The 22,739-nt window shown below is 42.0% G+C and overlaps 2 protein-coding genes across 2 annotated transcripts; one reads left to right on the top strand and one right to left on the bottom strand.

The window, feature by feature from the left end:
* The first annotated feature begins 213 nt into the window (after positions 1-213).
* LOC102702679 (cyclin-dependent kinase C-3) lies at positions 214-7,255 on the top strand. Its single transcript, XM_006659405.3, has 11 exons — positions 214-457; positions 1,989-2,070; positions 2,174-2,264; positions 2,346-2,372; positions 2,527-2,624; positions 4,541-4,613; positions 4,698-4,815; positions 4,914-5,031; positions 5,723-5,862; positions 5,966-6,023; positions 6,741-7,255. The coding sequence occupies exons 1-11, from the start codon at positions 342-344 to the stop codon at positions 6,792-6,794; spliced, it is 975 nt and encodes a 324-aa protein (XP_006659468.1). The 5' UTR covers positions 214-341; the 3' UTR covers positions 6,795-7,255.
* A 166-nt stretch (positions 7,256-7,421) lies between these two features.
* On the bottom strand, positions 7,422-19,233 carry LOC102713933 (respiratory burst oxidase homolog protein E). Its single transcript, XM_040526547.1, has 14 exons — positions 18,332-19,233; positions 18,079-18,238; positions 17,954-18,002; positions 17,597-17,710; positions 16,977-17,495; positions 14,860-15,258; positions 10,434-10,529; positions 9,827-9,942; positions 9,529-9,699; positions 9,102-9,261; positions 8,432-8,620; positions 8,214-8,342; positions 7,990-8,068; positions 7,422-7,819 (listed from the first exon to the last, which is right to left on the bottom strand). Exons 1-14 carry the CDS (start codon positions 19,038-19,040, stop codon positions 7,710-7,712), a joined length of 3,000 nt encoding a protein of 999 aa, XP_040382481.1. The 5' UTR covers positions 19,041-19,233; the 3' UTR covers positions 7,422-7,709.
* Positions 19,234-22,739: the final 3,506 nt, after the last annotated feature.

Raw genomic sequence — 22,739 nt, 5'->3', positions numbered from 1 at the left:
TGACATTCTGACCCACTGTTATTGACTCAAATAGTCTCGTTCTCATATGTCATAGTCATCAGGATTAACACGAACAATTTGGTAACAAAGAAAAAGTCTCTTCCCTTGGGCCGAAGCCTCGGTTATTTTGTTTTTGGGGATCGAGGCCCACTAAAGCCCATAACTAGGCCGGGCCTTCGAGAAGGGCGTTGCAGCATCGTTCGCCCCAAGCCCAGAGCGAAAGAGAGAAAAAAGTCGGCCGCTTCTGACTCGTTTACTCCCAACTCCCAAGTCCGCCGCTCCGCTGCCTTGGCCGTCCCGTCGCTGCCCTCGCTGCTGACTTCGCCGCCGCCGCCAGCGTGATGGCCGGGGAGGAGGCGCCGCCGGGAGCGCTAAACCTGGCCGAGTACGCCCCCGCCGGCGCCCGCACCGTCGATTGCTTCAGGCGCATCCGCAAGATCGGCGAGGGCACCTACGGGTAAGCAAAAGCTGTTGAGTGAGGAGGGAACGAGATGCCCTCCCACCGATCTCGCCGCTAGCGTTGGATTGCTGTCCCCCTTGCGCCGTGGCGTGGTGTAGATGTCTAGCCGTGAGATCGTAGGCGTCGGCGGCGGCGGGGTGGTAACGCCATGTTCGTGCTATCCCCTTTAGGTCTGTAGTTCCACGGAATGACGGAAATCAGTTCTTCATCAAGTCAATGCACGCCTTGTATCAATCAATTATTAGCAGGCTGCTTACTTTTGTTTTTGAAGCAACATGTATGGCCTGTTTTTCCTAAGAATTGTAGTTATCCATTTTAGCCCTAGAAACATTTGGTTGTTCGTTCATTTGCTTAGGTTTCGTTGGTCAATGCTGCAAATGGATCATTTCAGTTACCATTAATTGCTAAATTCCTTAGGTATTTGGCAGGTAGGCTGACTGAACTGTTATGATGAGAAGTCGTAATTTATCCACTCCAGCTAGCTAATTGACCTATTCACAATAAAAGAGGGCATATCGTAATGCTTGCTACGACACTCTCAAAATTAAATGATTCTCTCCAAATATCTTGTCTCTTCACGTGAAATAGCATTTTTTTTTAATTGAAGTAGGCCCTTGTTCTGTACAAAGCAGGTTTATTATCCATATCTTACTGCTGTAGTACATTATGCACAGGTAAAGAATTTTGTACTTAAATTTAATAGTCAAAGCCCCTGTTAGAGCCATTTAAATAATGGGTGAATTCGGATATTATCTTGTTAGGTCTAATGACTTTGCAATTCCATCTATATTCCATAAGGAAAAAGAACCCTATATAGCTTTTTTCGGGTGTGCAGAAGAAATGAGGTTTCACATGATTGGCAACAGTCCAGATTATGCCACACTAGTATGGCATGCTGTTTGCAGCTCACTGAGGCCAAACGTAAATGCGGCAGTTTGCACGTATTCGATTTCCTTTTTTTTCTCCTTGGGATCAATATATAACAACTGTGCACATAGGTATTTAAATGTGGTACCACTTTGTTATGGACTTACCTTCTTCACTATTGCACTTGAAGCTGGCATTGTGTTACTTTTACTACTACATTTACTTATTTTAATGTTCTATGCACTATTATCAAGTCACGCGACTAATCGTAGATTAGTCATGAAGTCGGACAAGCCACACGACTTGACCAAATAGCAAATCGCGCGATTAGGCGTAGATTAGTCATAGTAAATCACCAATTCACCATACTAATTGGCTTATTGTGTTTAGTACTTTTAATTCTATTTCTTGCTGACTTATTGTCTTGTTGGCTACTCCATAGTCCATAGTGTATAGTTGTATACTATATATAGTGGTCAGTATAGTATAATAGTAGTAAAGACTATATAGTGCATCCCCTGTCTTTACATGAACGAGTTGTGGACTAGTCGTGCCAAGTCGACAAGTTGGTCCAGGGGTACCTCGACTCGACTTTACGACTTGACAACCATGGTTCTATGTTTCTTAATGATCATGTTGTGTTTTTTCCTAACAAACCCAGTGAAGTATTCGAGGCTATGGATATTATAACTGGAGAAAGAGCAGCACTTAAGAAAATAAAACTGGATGATGGAAAAGAAGGGGTAAGCTCTATGATATCAGCAAAGCTAAGGCTACTCTTTCTAATAAGCAAACATGTTCATGGATGAACATTATACTTATCTGAACTGCTCCATACTTTTGTAGTTTCCACGTCAAATCTTGCGCGAGATTAAGCTACTAAAAAAGCTGAACCATGAGAACATCATCAGATTGAAAGAGATTGTAGTATCTCCAGGTAACAAATTTTATCTAGCAATTTCAATATATCCAAGAGTACAAAACCTGCATATTCCAACCAAGTGTAAATTTTTTTCAGGTTTGGCACATGGAACAGGAGGATCAGGTCTGTTTAGTTTATTCTCTGTTTCTTACATTCTCTATTATGCTCATGCTGATATATTTTATTTTTTCGTTCAACAAATTTTCATTCTGCTAAATTTTTATTAGTTTCGGTCAATGTCAAGATTATTCATTTTAACCTATTCAAACATCTACAGATGATTACATGTATAGAGGAGATATCTATATGGTTTTCGAATATATGGATCATGATTTGAAGAAAGTCTTGCACCACAGTAGCCCATCCCAAGTCAAGGTACTCTTATATACGTAGTGCACTAGTGCTTTGATCCCATGTGTATCAGAGGGATCATCCCTTTCTTCTCGTACTTTCAAACTGGTCTAGGAAACTCTGATCTAGGATTAAATGAGCTATTGACTTGGACATGAATTTTTCAGCTTGGAATTATAAACTTCCATTAGGAGAATTGAGAGCTTTTAACTAGAAAATCGGATTACTTCCAAAATTGCTTCAAGTTATTCCAAAAATGGGCTTCTAACGTTTTTTTACTAACAATCAAGTTTCAACTTGTAAATCTGGTAGCTTATACTGAAAATATTGTGAAACTCAAAAAAAAAAAAAAAATCAATACCTCTCTTTTTCCTTGATATGGATCCTGTCACCTCCTTCATCAGCAGTACTGCTGAAAGTAGCCCCAAACAACTAACATGCCCTGGTTTCAAGGGTTTCCACATCACTGCTGTGTGGGATAGACAATGGAGTGGGAGACCATCCGTTGACCATGGTGACATTCATAGGTAATCAGGGAGATACACGAAGCCAGGTCTGGCAATGGTGACCAAGGAGGGCTTAACATTGAAATATGAGTTGTCAGTTATTTTTATAAATTTATTCAAACTTGCTGTAACGATTAACATTGAAAGATGAAAGGTAACCTTACCAAAACAAGAATGAGACATGCTTCGTTGCTCTTCAGGGAAAAAACTGCACAGATACAAAGGCAATGAGTGGTCCAGATTAGAAGATACTTAACAAGTTAAACATCATTAGGGAGGGGCAATTTTGTCCTTTAGAGCTGAACCCATATCCAGTCCAACCCGTAACGAAACACACATACACATACTCAATCAATTTGCGAGTTTGCAGCAACAGATTCAATTGTGACATGACGCAGTTTCCTCCATGGCTCCACCGAGCAACACAAGCAATGCCAAGCAGCGCAGCCGCCACTTCCTCTGCCCTGCCTCTGACCTAGAATTCTGCCATGGTGCATTGCAGGACTGCAGGCACATGGTTTGCCTCATCCTATTCACACTGATCCATCAATTGGTATTGCCAGTTGCAGCTAATGGCGAAGCAAGCCCAGTATAGATTCTGTGCTGCTACTTGTACTAGTCACTGTAATAACCAGCTGGATTCAAAATTTCCTATGATTTATACGGCTTGTGTTTGTGTGCCGATGGAAGAAATACAAAAATTTCTCAGCAGAAATCAAAACAGCGAAGACATGGCCAATGCCCAATGCCTGAAACCATACTGTTAGAGAACACCATGAGGTGATGAACTCATCAGGTGCATCAAACAATTGCAATGTGAGATGCGGCTGTGCGGATGGCGGATGCCTCTGTGCTCTGTACTATTGATTTGGCAAGGTTTTAGTAGGCGATGCCATGGGAGTGCAGCCATTTCTCTGGAAGATAAGCCCACACAAAGTTGGTGATGGTCCAGAGCTGTCTCAGCTGCCGCGTGGGAGGTAATGGCCATGGGAGCAGGGGTCAGCTTGGTGCTGCATGCTGGAAAAAGGGAACATGGAGGAGGAAGGGCGGCCCGTGCTCCTCACCGGAGGAAAGAGGTCAATGCGGCTGTCGCCTGTCGACAAGGCTGTGGGCAGAGGAAGGGGCAATGGCGCTGCCCTCGCAAGCAAGTGCCGTGTGTCTGGGGTTGGATTCAGACTGGTTTTTACTTGAAAAGATGAAATTACCCTTTTAATCATGTTCAAATCCTTTAATCACGACCACTCGTGGGCTTTAATATCCATGCAGTTTTTTCTTGAAGAGCATAAAAGCACATGTCACTTCTCTCGATCAGTTTCTCTTGCATAGTTATATGCAAGTTGTTGGAACAAATTAAGCTTCTCCAAGCAGGATACATGTTGGTTGTCAACTTCTTAAGAACAGCATATTAATTGATGCCTTTTTCCATCTCTGTAGTATTATATGGAGCAGTTGTTAAATGGATTGCACTACTGCCATGTCAACAATGTACTTCATCGTGATATCAAAGGTTTCTTCTATTTAAATGTATCTTCAATTTCTATATCTACTATTATTTTTATTTGACCTTCAGATTACTGTATACAATTTGTAGGGGCTAATCTTCTAATAAGTGGTGGTGGTAAGCTGTTAAAGCTCGCCGATTTTGGCCTTGCAAGGCCATTCACTAGAGACGGAAGTTTCACAAATCATGTGATAACTCTATGGTACCGGTAAGTCGAATAAAGAAATAAGAACTTGTGCTGGTATTGTTGTATTCTCCCCATCTCCTTGCGCTGATATTAACCTCTTGATACTGCTCTTATCTTAGACCCCCAGAGTTGCTCCTCGGTGCCACAAATTATGCTGAAGCAGTGGATATTTGGTCAGTTGGTTGCATATTTGCAGAATTTTTATTGAGGAAACCATTATTTCCTGGCAGAACTGAGGTATGATACATTCCTTTGCTTTCCCTTGTTTTCCTATTTCTGTAACTGCTACTGGGATAAGATCGCTGAATACCTTGTACTTTGATGTGTTTTTACACTGAATAATGTATGTTGAATGCCTGATGTTACGACTTTTAGTTTCATGTGCAAACTGAACTTGTTTTGGCTATACATGATGTTTTCATTCTGATGTTTCTTATCTGTCCAATCTTTTTCAGTTAAACTCTACTTTTACTACTGTCCTTCATTTCAAAAGTTGTAGTATATAGTATGTACAATGTAGTACACTTGAAACAGATAATCAGGAAAATCTATGAAGGATATATGTTTCTTTTGAAAAAAATGCCATCCACAACTATCAATTATGCCATGTGTATACATTGTATTCCTTGTGTTTGAAATTTGAGCAACTATTGATTATTTTTTGCCATTTTATTCTGTTATTTCCATTTTTTGGTTACGTTTCCTCCTAGCAAAATGGTGTTATGTTAATTTCACGTTTCATACTTTCCTTGGTTCCAACTTCCAAGGATGATCACTCTCTCGTAGGCACTAAGCATTCCAATGCGATGTACAGTATTTCTTTTGGATTCAGCTATATTAATGCCTGTGTATATTTACGATCTTCCAATTCGTGTCCCTTTTTCTGTTTTCGTATAAAACTCTGACAGAAGCTCGTATGTTGTTTTAGCAAGAGCAACTATCAAAAATATTTGAACTCTGTGGATTTCCAAATGAGGAAAACTGGCCAGGAGTATCCAAACTGCCATTGTACAAGACTATCCATCCTACAACCCCAACCAAACGACGTTTGAGAGATATTTTCCACAGGTAGTCCACCTGCTATCACTTATCTGTTTATCAACAGTACTTACTGTTTTACTATTGAGATTGAGAATGATGGAATAATTTGGTTAAAAACTTTCTTCTACAGCTTTGAGAGTCATGCCGTGGATTTAATTGATCGCATGTTGATCCTTAATCCTACTCAGGTATATTACCCTTTCTTATGTTCCAGTGCACAAGAATTTTTATGATGTGATGTTGAGACTTGAGAGCCATCTCAATTTAGGTCGCGTATACCATGATAGATGTAAACTACTATAATTTTTGTAAAGATTTGGAGTAGTTGTTATAACTCAAAGATATCCATTTATACTGATTACTTGAAAACCGAACCATTGATAAGCACCGAATGTCAACCAGATCCTTCGAAAATGTCAACGACACCTATATGCGCTTTAGAAATTCATGTTATTTTAAACATATTTGTTACATTTTAAACACATTCAGGAAAGGGTCCATGTTTAACTGCTCGAAATGAGTTAGGAGTGATTGTACAATCCACATTCTTCACTTCAGTTCAAAAGATATCTGGGTTGGATTTGTGTAGACATAAATGTGTTAATTATAGGAAACCTTTTTGCAAAACACTGGTGCAGGCGGCTTATTGATCTGATGTAAATTATATTTACTTTTTTTTAAACTGGACAGTTTGGGATACATGCGTGCATCATACTAGTATAAATAAAATTTAAATTTCTGAAATCTGGTATGATGTATCAGGAATTAAATATGAAAGCTAATATAAGCTTTGTGTCAGTTTTTGATACTATGATGAAGATAATCGATTGTACTCTCTACAGAAGCAACTATGGGTCTTGAAAATGGAGACAAACTAATACTTTTCTACTTTATTTCTTCTGCAGAGAATTTCCGCACAAGAAGCTCTTTGTGCAGCATACTTCATGACTAATCTCTAGTCTCCTTCCTGTGGAAAAGAAATCTATTTTTGCTGTTCTCTGTGATGGATTAAGTTCCTTGACCCTATATAGGTGTAAGTACTATCTGAGGACTGTTGTTTCTCCTTCTGACCTTGGTTTAGGGACTAGTGCTAGTGAGTAGTTAAAATGTTTTCTTTTGTCTTTAATAGCTTCAATAGATATGTGGATATGGTGTACATTGTTTCTTGTGACAATCCATTCCTTTATTAATTTTTTTTTATATTAACCAATGCTTCCTGTTCTATCGTGGTATGATGAACAACACACTGAAGTGAAGGCTATACAAAGTGCCTTCAAAGCACAAACTAAAGCCTAAGCAACTCTTTACTGGTGTTATGCTAATTATGCAGCATTTGTTTTAACGAATATAGAGTAATCTAATATGCTTGCACTAGGGATCATGTCTTACGAATCCACTTTCCTGAGTATTACTCAAGGCCCAATAAAGATCAGCAGGCAAATTGCTTTTACAATTATAGAGCACTGTTATATACTTGTGCTGGTGATCACATGGCATGTTTATACGCATTCTCTTTTCTGAGTATTAGTCAGGGCCCAAATGAAATTGAAAATGACTCCGCCAATTAGTACAGGTAGACGTGAACGTTGAAATTGAAAATGATGCACACTCAGATTAGATTGGTGCTCTCAATCTCTTGTATGCTTGGCATCAGAGTGGCTATAAGCTTTACATGTATATATCTATGATAATTGATGGCTGAGAGCATTGAAGATTTTGCCTTCTCAATTTTTGTTAATAAAAATGCTTCTAACTATCCCTCTGCATATACTATGTACATTTACAAATGGTGAAGAGGGTCAGTTTGCTTCTATGCAAAAAATTGTTTCCTTTATCAATATCTACTACTGTAATCATGAGTATTCTGTATTCCATCAGAAGTACTCCTTGTGGAAATGGAAGCGAGTTGTTGTTTTGTGGCTCATGTCAAGTGACAGTTCCTTCAATTCTTTGGCTAGCGTGGGCTTCCCACAGTAAAATACTCCTGCATGCATAAAGAAACTTTCCTGTGATCAGAATAATATAAGATTGATTGATTGTCTCTTTTTCTTTTTTCTTTTTTCATGATGCCTAGCATTTGATACCATTTGGTAGAATTGGGTTTCTTGAGAACAACTAGGGTTTGACAGGTTGGAAATTGGGGCAGAACATTACCAACTGTAGAATTGGGGTGCTTGGAAGAAATTCTTGCGAAGACTTCCTTCCAGTTAGGCCTTGCAAAATGTGTCCTAACCTGCCAAGGTGTACAGAGCACATGTTATATCTGCAATCATCTTATTCAAGTAATTTTGTCTGTTCATCCATCTGAACTGTCGTTTCTATCTAAATTGCTTATGCACCGTGCAAACTTCATCAGTGAAAAAGGAGATAGAATTTACCCTTGTGCCTGATACAATGTCTACACCATGCTTGGCATGGTTCAGGGCTTGCACCATTGAGAGCAGCGTCGACCGGGCATCACGCTCCTCATACACACTTGTGAGATAGTTGTGCAGCTCTATGACACCCTGATTGCAACATTCAGGTCATCCTCATCATCAGTACATCAAAAGAAAATGCAAGGAGAGCAGCAGTAATCAGGGAGCAGAGATGTCACCTTCTTGTCCATCTCAGCAACTTCATTCATAACCCCCTTGAACCATTCGAATGACCCTGGCTCTCTTGTAACCCAGTAGAAGTGTGCCCTGCTCGTCCTGTATGCTCTCCTCTTGTTGTTGCTGCTCGCCGTCGACACGCTGAAGCTGTTGGCGCTGTCATCAGACCTGCTGGTCTCCATTGCCAAATCCTGAAAAATTCAGACAAAGGAAGAGGCATCAATACAATGTATCTTTCAAAACGCTGAAAATGTGTTTAGCTAGCCTACTGATCGGGCTCGTCCTAAACAGCTGATGCAGGTACACCTTCATTTTCTACTTATGCATATAAGCTAAATTTTAAATTTTTAACCTTACATTTGCAGTTTATTTTGAGATTTTTTTCATCTAGTTTATTTTCTAGCCTTGACTTTTAGATCACTAAGAACACGTATATAAAAGTTTTATTTATTTATTTTTCCTTTGTAAATATATCATTTTGCTTATTCCTCCTATAAGCCAAAAGATGAGCACCATGCGACGCTTTCAAAAGTACGAATTCTTCAAAAACTTTTTAAATCAGCTTTGTGATTTGTTGTTAAGCTAGTATGTTTATAATATTTAATCCATCCATATGAGTAATTTTCTTTCCTCGGCAAATATATCCAATCATTCAGTTAGAACGCCCCATACCATCAGCTCATCAGCCAGCTTGATGTTGTTCAGTAGATCTCTCAGAATGCTTATGAAAGGCGTCGCACCGATCCCAAGGCCAACCAGGAGAAGAACATCATAGTTCCTGAAGTCCTGCGCTGGTGCGCCGTAAGGACCATCCACAAGCAACCTTGGTGGGCTGCAGAAAGAGGTGATAACAGTGTAAGTTCCATGGCTAGCCCTCAATGGATCAGAACATCTTACTGATAAAGAGAAATTTTACAGTTTTTGAGAAAATATTAAGAGATATTAAAATTTTAGTGTAAAATTTGATACCTCCTAGTATCTCAGGTATTAAGAGATGCCAAAATTTACACAGAAAAAAATGATACCTTCTAGTATCTTCTTTCTAGTATCTTCTCAAGTACCGTAAAATTGCTCTACTGATAAAGCAGAGTGCACTGACCTCTTCTGTTCTGCCATGCCTAGGGCTCCAAATGAAGCTCTTCTTGGAACACTTGGCGCGAAGTAGTTCTCGACAAAAATGCGCTTGAGCTCCTGCGTCCAGTCCCCTCTGCTCTGGATATGGACGCTGATGCAGTCATCTCCAGGAGCTGAAGTGATGGAGAAAGGGTGCCTGAAGCAAATGGGGCAAGAAAGAACACATCAGAAGGCAGCAGCAGTTACTTGTATCTGAAATTTGCAGATAGTTTCTAGAGCAGGGAGCAAGGTGACTGAAGCTGCGGATGAAAGGACGCACGAACCATTCAAATGGAGAGATCGTTGGACACTGAAGGAAAATGTACTGCCCACTCCTGTATCTGAATCCGTAGGGCTTTGACATTGTGATGGTCAACACATTTCCCGGTAGAAGACACACCTGAGTGAACCAAATTCAGTTAAGAACATGAACCTAACTTAACTTATTTTTACTCTTTATATGTTACTAGTAAACAACATGATAACGGATGCCACTCTTGTTGTTTATACTCTATATCCTTCTTTTTGTCTCATTTGGTTTCATCATTAGATATCACTTTTGAGATGGATAGGCTGTGATGGCAAATTCCTAAAGGAGATAAAAGTTTAGTTATCATAATGACAGGATGACCTAACCCCATAACCTTATCTGACCGCTCACATGCATCCTGAATCTTCTCATTTCCCATACTATATTGGTGCCTTAAGAGACGCATGATATAAATGGATCACCAGACTTAATCAGCGTATGTTGCTAAATGAAAATTAGACAACCTTTTTGCTTGGCATCCAACCAACCAATAATTTTAAGAGCACCAGTTTTCATTGGAGGAGTGCTGATTAATGCTTGATGCATTCAGAAAATGTATGAGAGTTCAGGTGTTCAGTTACCTTCAGGATTTTTACTGCATAAGCGTTGGATCGGAAGGCCCGCAGCGTCCTTTCGCCGACGTAAAGCACCAACGGCACAGCAATGTACATCCATGTCTGAACATCACCAAAGAGATTACGCTGTGTTAGCATCTGGTTATCTAATAAGTGAAGATTGTCAAATTTTCACATTGAAACAGGTCAAACTGCAAGTTATCAGATTACAGAGTTTATAATTCATACTGAACTCCTAAATCTGCTGGCGTTTTCTGTTCAGAATATGGCATATCAGACATGAGATAAACCACTAAGCCAGTTAGCATTGCTGGCTTGGATTGTTCATTGCCATACGTTGGCAGTTTATAATGGCAATTGTAGATGTTGAGTGCAAAGATTGTACTCTTCTTCATTTCAGTATTAGATTATCTTTTCTTAATGACTGATTCCTAGATGCCAAATCCGTGACTCTGTACAACTAACGCCCTGTGTTGCCAGCAATGATTGATCAGTGTGCAGCCAAGATGCATATGGTAAAGGACATGTATGAATTAGAATTCAGGCAGAAAGAGAAGGGGCAGAAACACCAAGCAGAATTTATTAGTGTTGAGGAATTTGAGGGTAGCAGAAGTCAATAGAGTTGGAAAAAAATCGATACCAAATGTGAATGAAAGCTGCTCTAAAGCATTCTAAGGCCTTGTTTAGTTCCCAAAATTTTTTTTCCAAAAACATCACATCGAATTTTTGGACACCTAAATAAAACATTAAATATAGATGAACCAAAAAACTAATTGCACAGTTATGGAAGAAATCTTGAGACGAATCTTTTGAGTCTAATTAGTCCATAATTAGCCATAAGTGCTACAGTAACCAACACGTGCTAATGACGGATTAATTAGGCTCAAAAGATTCATCTCGCGGTTTCTAGGCTAGCCGTGAAATTCGTTTTTTCATTCGTGTCCAAAAACCCCTTCCGACATCCGGTCAATCGCTCAATGTGATGTTTTTGCCAAAAAATTTTGGCAACTAAACACTACCTAAGCATCGACTGTCAGCTGTAGATATCATGAACATGTAGTACACCACATTAATTCATCATACTTTGTGACTGATATTCTAATCAAATCTGCTGTTTAGCCAGGTTGGAGCCATGACATAAACTAATCACAAAAAAAATCCTGTCTTTGGAATATGTGGTTTTCCGAAAGGAACAAACACTAAAAGGGTTTATAGAAGTACTACTCAAAAGGCTGTGGCAAAGTTCATGGCTTTCAATGCAGATTTGTGAATGCCACTAACCATTATAATTATGGAAGATAAAGCTGAATTTCAATAGGTGTTCAACATGTGCTCAAATTGGAAATGCTGCCAAAATAATTAAATCAGTTTCCTGTAGTTTTAGGAGTCTGTATGCCTTCAAACCAACCAATGCCAGACATGCTTTAAAAAGAAAACCACTACCAGACTACACTCCATCATCTACAAATGAATGCCACTAACAAAATCCCCTGTCACTATAACTGTAAACTAATTGAGTAATCCAATGGGCTCAAGCTTCTAATACTATCCATTAATAAACTCTTTGTGGATCCAAATTATACTAGTATCTGACAGTGATTTCATCCCCCTGACTAATTTTTGCATGATATTTTATTTCATGATCACAACATATTAGGCTTGGCACCGGACCCCATCCGTCTCAATTGATGCGTATGGACGGTCCTGAAATTGACTAATTGGCGTATCAAACCCATTCGATGCTGGACAGATACATGATGCTTCGATCCAGTTCCAGTCTGACTCGAACGCGACACCAACCGGACATTAATGGTGTGTGCGCCGGCGTCAGCATCCCGTGACCATTGGACACAGCACGGTCTATCCAGTCACACTGCCTCATGGATGTTTATAAACCAAATTTTAAATTTTTATTTTAAATTTATAGTTAATTTTAGGATCTTTTACTTAAATTTATTTTTCAGCTTTGAATTTTAGATTGATAAGAATACATATATAATTTTTTTATTCACAAATTATTTTCTATTTATAAATATGTCGTTTGGTTTTTTTCCACGAAAAATCGAGACAATCACCCATACACTATTATGTACTTTTCCGTGCAACCAAAAGATTAGACCCAATCCCTCCGAATCGCTATCTACGGGAAAGGATTGGTTCTATCTTCTTCGTAGACAACAGTATGAAGTAGAAACAATATTGGTCGCTATCTACATGAAGGAATTGGGTCTAATTTCTTGGAGATCGACTGGCAAAATGTTTTGAGCCTGAGCCTCTGTTTATAATGAAAAAATAAAATAAAAGATCTTTTTCACCAGCTGCTTCCTTGGAAACCTGACAGATTTTTAGAATTCTATCCTGCCATGCTAACACAACAGCATCTTGAACAGTGGCTTCAAGACTATCTCAGAACACAGTTAGGACACAGATAGAGATGCATCGTCACACATACTGGACCCACGTGTACGTGGGCTCCGATCACATTTATGTACACGTCGTTTTTTCTCTTTCTTCTCAAAGGAAAGCAATGTGAAGCAGTGCAATGGTGGTCTATATCTTTCTCCCATGTCCAATGCCCATGATGGACCTACCCAAAATAAAAATTGATGTGCCAGTGTAGCTACGTACACAATATAAACTTTGAATTCTTGATACTTTACTTGAATTGTCACTGAATAATTCTGGTGCAATGTCTTAATTATCCTTTTTAGATAATGAACGGGTGTAGTGTCCATGGGTCGGCAGATCTGCCGTAGGCAGAGGTCTCGAGCCTCCACTACCGGCTCTAGGTCACATAATTTCTCTAAGTTCCCACTATTTTTTTTTCTATAGGTCCATGAAAAGAGGGTCTAAAGCTCCGCGTAAAGGTTAAACATGGTTTTCAGCCTACACAATTACATTTCTCCGCAACATCTCTGCTTGCAAAGATTTTGCAAGCATCCAAAGGGTCAACTGCAAGGAAACTATTTTTACTACTTGCCGGAAGTTGAAGATTTTTGGCTATGCAAGTTTTTGGGCACTTTGGTTGGCAAATTAGCATTAGAATTGAATAAGGCTGGTATTTTATAGTGTCTACTATTTTCTCTTGTTTTTATCTCATGTTTAAAACCATTGAATTTTCTAGTGCGTTAAACTATAAACTATGTAATAATTGGCTGTAGCTTCATTTAAAGTCAAGACCGGGTTATCTATTATCTAAAAAATCTTAATTTCCTACTATAATTTCTCTTATTTTCCATGGTGCCCGGTTCCCATCACCGTAAACAGCCAGGACCGGGAGGACGACCCTAACAAATGGATAACAAAAGCAGGCCACCAAAAGAGAAAAAGAGAGGGCCAGAAAGAGAACCCATCCATCCAAACGATGCTAGCTAGAACAAAAACACGTGTAATTGCAACCTTTTGGAAGGATAAAACCGGGAAAATGTCAGCCTCATGAAAGCTACCCCACGCGGCAGTTACCGACATTTTGTCAGGATATCCTACTGGGAAAAAAAATCTACTCTCTGTATCCACAAAGTCTTGATTTATAGGGCATAACATTTGTTCCATAAAAACTTAATCTCTAGAGTTCAGGTTAATTTGGCTAAGTGACCAAGTATTAATGGGGTACACAGTTATCATTTGTACCTACTACGAACTGGAAATTATAAGTCTTGGTTGGACGGAGGGAGTAACCATTCAGTCCAAACACCAACTTCCTTATATTTTTATTTATACTTATACTTATAAACCAAAATTTAAATTTTTAATCTTTTATTTAGAGTTGATCTTAGAGTTTCTTTTATTGTGGTTGATTTTTTAGCTTTTGCTTTTAGATCTCTAGGAACACATATATAAAAGTTTTATTTAAAAATTATTTTTCGTTTGTAAATATGTTGTTTGGCATCTTACATAACCCCTTGATATTTGATTCCCCCCTTTCTTCGGATTCAGATTCAGGGATATTGTCCCGTGACATTCTCGGTGACATTCTGTCACTGACATATGGGTCCTGCATGTGCCTGGACCCATGCAGGGTCCGCGTATCAGTGACAGAATGTCATCGAGAATGTCACGGTGGAATGTCACTGAATCTCCGTCCCCTTTCTTCTTAGCCTTAAATGTACAATTTTGATCAGAATTGTATATTAGAATAAGTGTATAAGATCTTATAAGTATATAGACCACTCCACAAAAAGATAAGTTTAAATTCAAATTATAAAAAAGATTAAATTGTACTAATCATAGCTATATTTGTTTCATTTCAAGCTGTATAGGTTGAATTAAAATTTTTACGTGTGTATAATGATATATTATAGATTGATTTATCATGTCAAGCTCTATTTTTTATGGCAACTATTCGGATGGCATATGGCATAGAAGGCAAAAAAAGAGGACAAAACTTGACGATAATTTAAGAGCGACCGAGAGTGAGTGAGCCGGCGCTTACCGTCCTCTGGTGCCACTTGCTGACGAGGAACATGAACCAGCCATGGACGAGCAGCAGGAGGTAGACGACGATGAGCAGGTGGTGCGAGTACCAGAAGGCGTTGAACCCGGCGAGGTGGCCGAGCGGGAACGGCAGCCGCGCCGCGCCGCGCTGCCCCTCCCGCTTCCGCAGCGGCCGCGTCGCCAGCGTGAAGGAGACCACCATGAGCACCACCATCACGATCCCGGTGACCCCCTCCACGCCGGCGAGGAGGCTCCGGTAGGTCGGCCGCTCCGCCCCGAAGAAGCTGGACACCAGCCGGTACTCCTCCGCGCTGGACCCGATCAGCCGCGGGAAGTCGCACGCCAGGTGGTTCCCCGCGTGCATGCAGATGCCCAGCGCGATCGCCGTCGCTATGATCTGCAATTAGGCGAGTCAAAGATGATCTCTTTTTTTCTTTTTTCAGTTAGCAAGTACTAATCAAAACAATGTGGTACTAATTCTGGTATTTTATTAGCACGATATACTAATTCTAGTTAGAACCATTTTTGCAATATGGACGCAATGAGGATTTTGAAGACATTAACAAGTGCTAAATCAGCGAGTGGGACCCTGGAAATCTGTTTCCCCTGTTCTATACTACAACTTGCTTACTTCTTAGCCTAAAGTCCATCTCCAATTAATGTGCTAAATCATATTCATGCTTGTCATCCCAATTATAAATTTACAGCATTCTACCCCTAGAGACGTGTGTCAAACACACTGGATGTGGCTTGATTTCTTAAAAGAGTTCTGTATAGCATCATGTTAACTTTCTATTTTAGTTAATTCCATTGATTATGTCATTAAATAACTATCATAAAAAATAAAAAAAATCTTTCATCCTCATCTTCTTAAAAAATGCAGCCCTTAGAACGTGGGTGCTTCCGACTTGTATTACTCCCTGCCACCGTTGTTGGTATTTATTTGGACATAATATCAGATAATTTATTTGATTAAAAATTTATTGCATACGACATCTGTTTCAAAATACAAGAATTTATGATATTAAAATTTTATACCATAATATAAGCATTTATACAATGATTTCTATTGTTCTAATTGATCTTTAAGATTCTAGTCATTCGATATCTGTTAAGTCAATAAGATGCTTGCAAGGAGAATTTAATCCATTAAAATAAAAAAAATCCACTAGAATAAAATATGATGCCCATGTATAACATGTGTGCGTCCGACTTATATTACTCCCCTTAGTTTTAGATAGCCACCATTGTTGGTATTTATTTCAACATAATATCTGATATTCTATTTTATTTTAAAGTTTGGTACATATTATGTTTGTACCAAACTATAAGAATATCTGATATTTAAATTTTGTGCCTATGATGTAATCATTAAATGTGATGATTTATATTATTCTAATTGATTTGTATGATAATCACTCCATGATTGCTAAATGAAAAAGGTGCTTGCAAAGGAAATCTACTCCATAAATAAATATGTTCACTCAAATGAACAAAAGAGAATCTTTTCAAATAACATTGGTATTGCTAAATAAAATAAATACTTATATTTTATAACAGAGATTATCAAACAAAACAAATTATACTTAACACGAATTTGCATATGAATAAGGCATACGGTCTAATGTAAAATTGTAACATTAAAAATACGACGGACTTGGAGTAAAATGAATAAACACGTGGCGCTGCAGGTTTTTGCAGTGGCCCACCTGACAGTGGGAGTACTGTCGGTCGGGCGACTTTCGCCGAACCGGCGGTTTGACCCTGAGGCGACCGGGCCCGGGGGTCTCAGGGATCTTCTGTGCCCGCCAGTCCCCCAACCACGCCATCCTGATTAGACCACCCGCATGGGGCCCACTGGCAGCCCAAAGTACGCCACACCTAACACCGCCTAAAGTACTATCTCCCCCACATGGGCCGAGCCACAGAAAATCCAAGGCTGGGGGGCCCCACAAGGCAGAGACGCCCAATCATGTGGCGACGCGTCGTCTCCTCCTCCCGCCTCCCTCTCACTCGCCGGCGTCTCGCCTCGCCTCCGACGGCGACCTCTCAACGACCGGCGGGGGTGACCTCCCCTCCTCCGATCGGTGGGAAACAAAGAGGGAAAGTACGTACCTTGTGGAAGGTGATGCTGTCGTCGAAGGGGACGAAGAAGCGGGCCCAGGAGGAGCGGAGCCACGTCAGCGTGTTGCGGCAGACCGGGAGGAGGACGAGCGCCATGTTGAGCTTGAGCGTCTCGGCGGCGCCCTTCGCCGTCGGGAGGCAGTACCCCATCACGCGGAACGCCGGCGACCGCCGGTACTGCACGAACTTCCACGCGAACAGCCCCGCCATGGCCGCGAACCACAGCGCCAGCACCCACGCACGCCGCCAGTTCTCCTCCGCCGCCACCTGCGCCCTCGCCGCCGCGCGCCGCAGGCTCAACCGCCGCCTCCAGCATCTCCTCCCTGGAGCACCCTGCTCCTTCTGCCCTTGCCCCTGCTGCCCTCCTCCTCCGCCACCGCCGCCGCCGCCGTTGCCGTTGCCGACGCCGCCGAGGTTCTGGCTCCACTGCGCCGCGCTGCCGCTGCTGAGAGGCCGGCTGTAGTTCATGTACGCGTCCCGCTGGAGCAGCAGCGCCTCCAGCTGCCACAGCTGCATGCATGCCGCCGCCACCGGCGCCGGACACGACAAGTCAGCCACCGTACTACATCTCTGCGGACACGGTACCCCAAAAAAACCAAGAGCATCCTCACCTCGATGTAGCCGAGGTCCTCCGGGTCGAGCTCCTCCATGATCAGCGACGCGTACTCCTCCGCCTGCTCCTTCAGCTTCGACAGCTTGTTCGCCGACGCGCTCAGAACGATCAGCTGTAAAAAAAAAATCAAAAAAGTTTTAACTTTTAACCAACTGCGGTAAAAATTAATCACGAGATTAGCATTGAAGTTAATAATTTTTGGCCAAGCGTGACAGTGGCCATGCAGTGTGAGTGAGAGTGACAGTTACGGCAGTAGTAATGTCGTTAGGCGTACAAAAATGGAAGCTTCTAACTGTCCAGTGATTTAGAAGTTAATCATCGTGGAGTAATAGTGAGTGTGATCAAGTCTACTTGCCTCCTGCACTTCCTCCCTAGTGATCCTCCCGTCCACGTTGGTATCCACCCTGCGACAAATCGTCAAAAGAAATGCACGAAAGTTCGAAAGAAATTTGGTTGGATTGGCAAGAAGAAGAGAGGTACATGTCGAAGAAGATTTGGAGGCGCGCGTCGAAGCTCTGGTCGGAGATTTGGAGCCAGAAGTCGTAGAGCTCCTCCTTGCTGATCCGCTCCAGCTCCTGCCGCCGCCGCCGCGCCAGCGCGTCGAAGATGCCGACGGCGAACTCCTTCGAGTCCACCATCCCTGCACGCACGCACCAATGCGGCGGTCGTCATCGGCGTGATCGTTTCGGGCGGCCATGGGAACGGGCGGAGAGGGGAGGAGTGATTCTGTTACCGATGCAGTCGCCGAAGTCGTCGCGGGCGAGGAGGCCGTCGCGGGAGAGGGCGTTGAAGCGCGCCTCGACGGCGCGCCAGAGCTCGGCGGCCTCGGCGGAGCCCGTGGTGCGGCTGATGAAGCGGAGGCCCTTGAGGGCGCGCCTCGGGCCGGAGCGGGAGCGGTTCAGCCGCGCCTGGATGCGGCGCCGCTCGCGGGCGGCCATCGCCGCCTCCCGCGGCGGCGGCGGCTGCTGCTCTGGCGGGGGCGGCGGGTGCCGCGGCGCCGGGGCCGGGGACGGCGACCGCAGCCAAGCGAACTTCTTGCGTATCCGCGACGACGTCGACGAGCTCCTGCTCAGGCTCCGGCCGCTCCCCGGCGTGTGCGCGCCCCCGGCCGCTCCTCCCGCCAACGACGTGGGGCCGTACAGCGCCGCGGCGGTCGGCGTCACGCTCCGCACCACCATGGACTCCTCGTCGAGCTCCAGCATGACCTCCACGAGGTCACTCTGGTCGGCAAGAAACGCCGGCAGCATTCCACCGACGCCGCCCTCGCCGCCGCCGCCGCCGACGACTCCCCCCGCGGACGTCGGCGCAAAGAACTCATCGCTGTAGGCCGTGTTGAACGACTCGTTCTCCGACGCCTCGGTCCGGTCATCGGCGAGGTAGTCCGCGATGCGGCGGTGCCCCGTCCGCCGCCCACTGGCCGACCCGCGCGACGGCGTCCACATGGCAGCCGGCCGGCCGGCCGCCTCCACGTCTAACTCACTTCTCGCTGCTCCTGTCCTCCCCGTCCTCGAAGCATATCACCTCCTCTGCTTCGCCTCTGCTGCTGCTCTGATTTCGCGAGCTGAGCCGAGCTGAGGCGATGATGTATAAGCTCAGGTGGAGTGCTCGGCGCGGCGACGGACACGGTGGTTGGGATTCGGTGTGGGCAGTCCCGGACGCATCCAAGAGGACGGAGATAAAAGTAGGCAAACGGTGGGTGTCGTGTGATCCGGGGAGAGACGACGCGTGATCCAACGGCTCAGATTGCTCACGCAAATACGCTTAAGCATTTCAGATTAACTGCTCTGGTTGGTGCATGAACTCGACGCACAAAACCATCACAAAAACGAGATGGTTTTTGTACTGGAGTAGCAATTTATTTGTGGTTAATAATCATTACCGATCGGTCCGCCTATTGATCAAATGTTTAAAAATTTTAATTTCATTAATCAAATCTGGTCATTTCTATTGGATGATAATTTGAAGGATGCATGTAAGTCAAAAATCTCATATACATCTTTTCCTCAACCCCCGCATGCATTATGCGCGTGTTTGAAAAAAAACAAAAAATCAAACGTTTAATAATAGTTAAATAGTAAAAGTGTTATCGATTACTACTATATTTGAGGGGAAAAAGATCAGAATTACACCCTGAACTATTTGGTAAGTACTAATTACCCCATAAACCCAAAAAACTGAACATTTTTTACTCTCAACTGATAATATTAAATGGAGACATCTGAGCGGCTTTAAGATTGGTTTTACGTTAAATTAGTACACGTTGTTATTTTTGGATAGCCACGTGTCCTAATCTAAGTCAAAACCGGTCCTAAAGCCTTGTAAGGAGATTCTTAGTAAGGTATTGCTAGTTGAAAGTAAAAAATATTTGGTATTTTAGTTTGTGGTTGTACTCATCCAATATTTCAGGTGTAACTGGGACTTTTTCCAATGTTTCATGGGAATTTTACTTTCGAGATTGACTATGGGAGAGTCGTGTCGTCTATAACGCTAGTGAGTGACAGAAGAGAGCTACAGCTACTGGCCTGTGGAAATTTTTCCTTCTTTACCTACTTCAGTGTTGGGAGTATCTGGTCTGATTAGCTAGAGATTACGGAATAATCAATCAATCATGGTAGCCGGCAAGCTAACAAACATTGAAATCGACTCTGGCAAGTGGGGAGGGCGAGCTCAAAGTGTTATGCAGTTACCACTCATCAACCATTGACGAAGCATGATTAGGCCAATTTCTGAGTACATATATATATAAGAAAGTTTTACAAACAAATCACCTGCAGCTCGCATGTATCATTCAGTACCACAGCATATACTGCCATGTCTGAATGTCACTGCTGCAACCGGGGTGCTGGCTCTCGTTCTGAAACCTGAAACGTGTGTACTAGGAAAGGAGGACATGGGCGTATGCTGGATCGATCACATGAACACCCCTTGGACGGATGCTTGTCTGAATTCTGATATCGTATCGAGGTTGTTCATCACCAAACCCGGCGTTGTTCGCTAGCTGGATCGGCGCACCAGCCGAATCCAAGTTCTGCAGCTCCGCCGCGCTGAGCGCATGTTGGCTGCATCTGCATCTGCATCTGCTATCGAGTATTCGAGCGTGGGGATTCGCCTGCAGAAGCAGCTGAAAAACATGAGCCCAGCACGCTGCAGCATCGACATGGTGGTGTCTATCTAACTGGGAAAAAGGGCAGGTCAAGTACGTGATCTGATTTGCATCGGTGTTCTTGCTTCCCCAGTCACAAGAAAACATGTCCGCAAAGAGGGCGGTTGTGCAAGATGGTCACCTCGAAAAGAAGGCATGTCGTTCTAGAGTTGGTACAGTCATGGACAGACAAAGGCTTCTTAGAGTTAGAGTTCATCCTAAGTGGTGTGGCCCCTTCTGCCTCGCCATTCGTTTATGCTATGCATAGTGAACAAGTTATTTCCTCCGCATTTTATTTTATAAGATGTTTTGGTTATATAATATATCTATCTTGCATATATGTCTAAATTTATTAACATCTGTATAAATAAATTTGAAAAAGGATTAGAGCACCTTACAATATGAAATGGAGCTGGTGCAAGTTAGTAACTTTGTACTTGCTTATTTCAGCAAAACAACCAGCACTCTGTTCCCAACTTGCTAAGGGTAGTTCTCTAATGGTCACGTTTCACCTATATAGTTGCTTCATTCTTGACTCATGGAAAAGTCTAATTATTGCCTAGACGGCTAGACCTCCTGTCATCAGTTTTAGTGTGTATGTATATATATGCTTTTACACCGGACTCTCTCTAGTTTTATAATTATGATTGTTTCGGATAATATACGGTCTTCTAAATCTATTTTTACTATAATTTTCTATTAAAATACATACAATTTTTAGTTTTATGACAGCACAATCTATAACTCACCTATACAATTGACTTATTATTTTCAAACTAAATATTTTAAAAAGTTACTAATAGTCTAAAATTTAGAATTTTGACCATATTTTTTCAAACGGTAAGAATTATGGAATTGAAGGGGGTAAAAATCATCTTCCTCACTCATTGGGTCATGGTTAAGCTCCGCTAGAGAAGTGTGGTAGCGTGGCTGGCAAAGGCAACCGCCGTCGAGCTCCCAACACAGGTGCTCGACTCTTATTTATTTTACTTATACTTTGTTAATTATTTGATTAGCAGTATTTTATAATTTTATTTTTTTCAATAAAGATCCCAATAAAAATAATGATATTACCCCTTTAAATTTCTACTATACATAATATTGTTGGTAGTATAATATAATTATAGTCGTCCAACAAAAATATATCAATGATATAAATTAAATTATACTATCAGTAAAATACACTAGAGTCAACCCTCTTAATATTATTGATATTAGGCTCCTCCATGGTATTCGATATTTTTCCATGGTTAAGCTCGGCTGTAAGTTGTTAATATCAAAATTTGGTAAATTTCCGTATTGGATTCGAATAAGAAAAGGTGCAATTACCGATAGAAAATCTTATCCACAAGAAGCCGAATTCGAGAAGGAATCGTGAAGACCCAGGGCTTGGCGGCGCAAATTTATCTATTAATTAGAGTTAGTTAGGATTTTTATTTTATCTCTAAGGAAGTTAGAGTCCAATTAATTGGGACTTGTATGTTAGAGATAGAATCTAAGTAGGAGTTTATTATTTCTTTTTATTTATTAGGAGTTATATGTCGTGTCCAACACGGCCTAGCCTCAACCCGAGAGTATAAATATGTATGCACGGGGTCATTTTTTTTCATCAACACATCAATTAGATCAAATACTTTCGGCGCATCGCCATCCTCTTCTGAGGTTTTAACTCCGGCGGAACTTTGGCACCTGACGTGGTGTTGCATTGTCTCGATCTCCGACGAAGGGGTAAGTCCTACGTTTCACCAGGACACCGTAATCGTTCAACTAGATTAGAACTGTCTCGGTTCGGTCTGGTCTTCTAATCTAGCTATGCGATTGCTAGTTATCGTATCAATTTCAACTTAGATCACTTTCGTGTTTTGAGTTGATCTGATCGACCACTTTGGGCGATCTACATGGGTTTGATATTTGCCGCTTGACATATTCAATCTAGTACTGTCTCGGTTCGGTCCGATCTAGTAGACTGCATTTGTCAGATGGTTTATATCAGATCAAT

The sequence above is a fragment of the Oryza brachyantha genome, chromosome 8 (genome assembly GCF_000231095.2).
Source record: "Oryza brachyantha chromosome 8, ObraRS2, whole genome shotgun sequence".
Lineage (NCBI taxonomy): Eukaryota > Viridiplantae > Streptophyta > Magnoliopsida > Poales > Poaceae > Oryza > Oryza brachyantha.
This window is presented reverse-complemented; position numbering and strand designations above follow the sequence as displayed.

Excerpts from the sequence above, each read along its gene's own strand:
- LOC102702679 (XM_006659405.3), top strand. The coding sequence starts at position 342 with ATGGCCGGGGAGGAGGCGCCGCCGGGAGCGCTAAACCTGGCCGAGTAC. Across the intron at positions 2,071-2,173 it reads TGGATGATGGAAAAGAAGGG|TTTCCACGTCAAATCTTGCG; the intron begins GTAAGCTCTATG and ends ATACTTTTGTAG. Across the intron at positions 5,863-5,965 it reads TTGAGAGATATTTTCCACAG|CTTTGAGAGTCATGCCGTGG; the intron begins GTAGTCCACCTG and ends TTTCTTCTACAG.
- LOC102713933 (XM_040526547.1), bottom strand. The coding sequence starts at position 19,040 with ATGTGGACGCCGTCGCGCGGGTCGGCCAGTGGGCGGCGGACGGGGCAC. Across the intron at positions 18,239-18,331 it reads CGACTTCGGCGACTGCATCG|GGATGGTGGACTCGAAGGAG; the intron begins GTAACAGAATCA and ends GCGTGCGTGCAG. Across the intron at positions 17,496-17,596 it reads AGGACCTCGGCTACATCGAG|CTGTGGCAGCTGGAGGCGCT; the intron begins GTGAGGATGCTC and ends GCATGCATGCAG.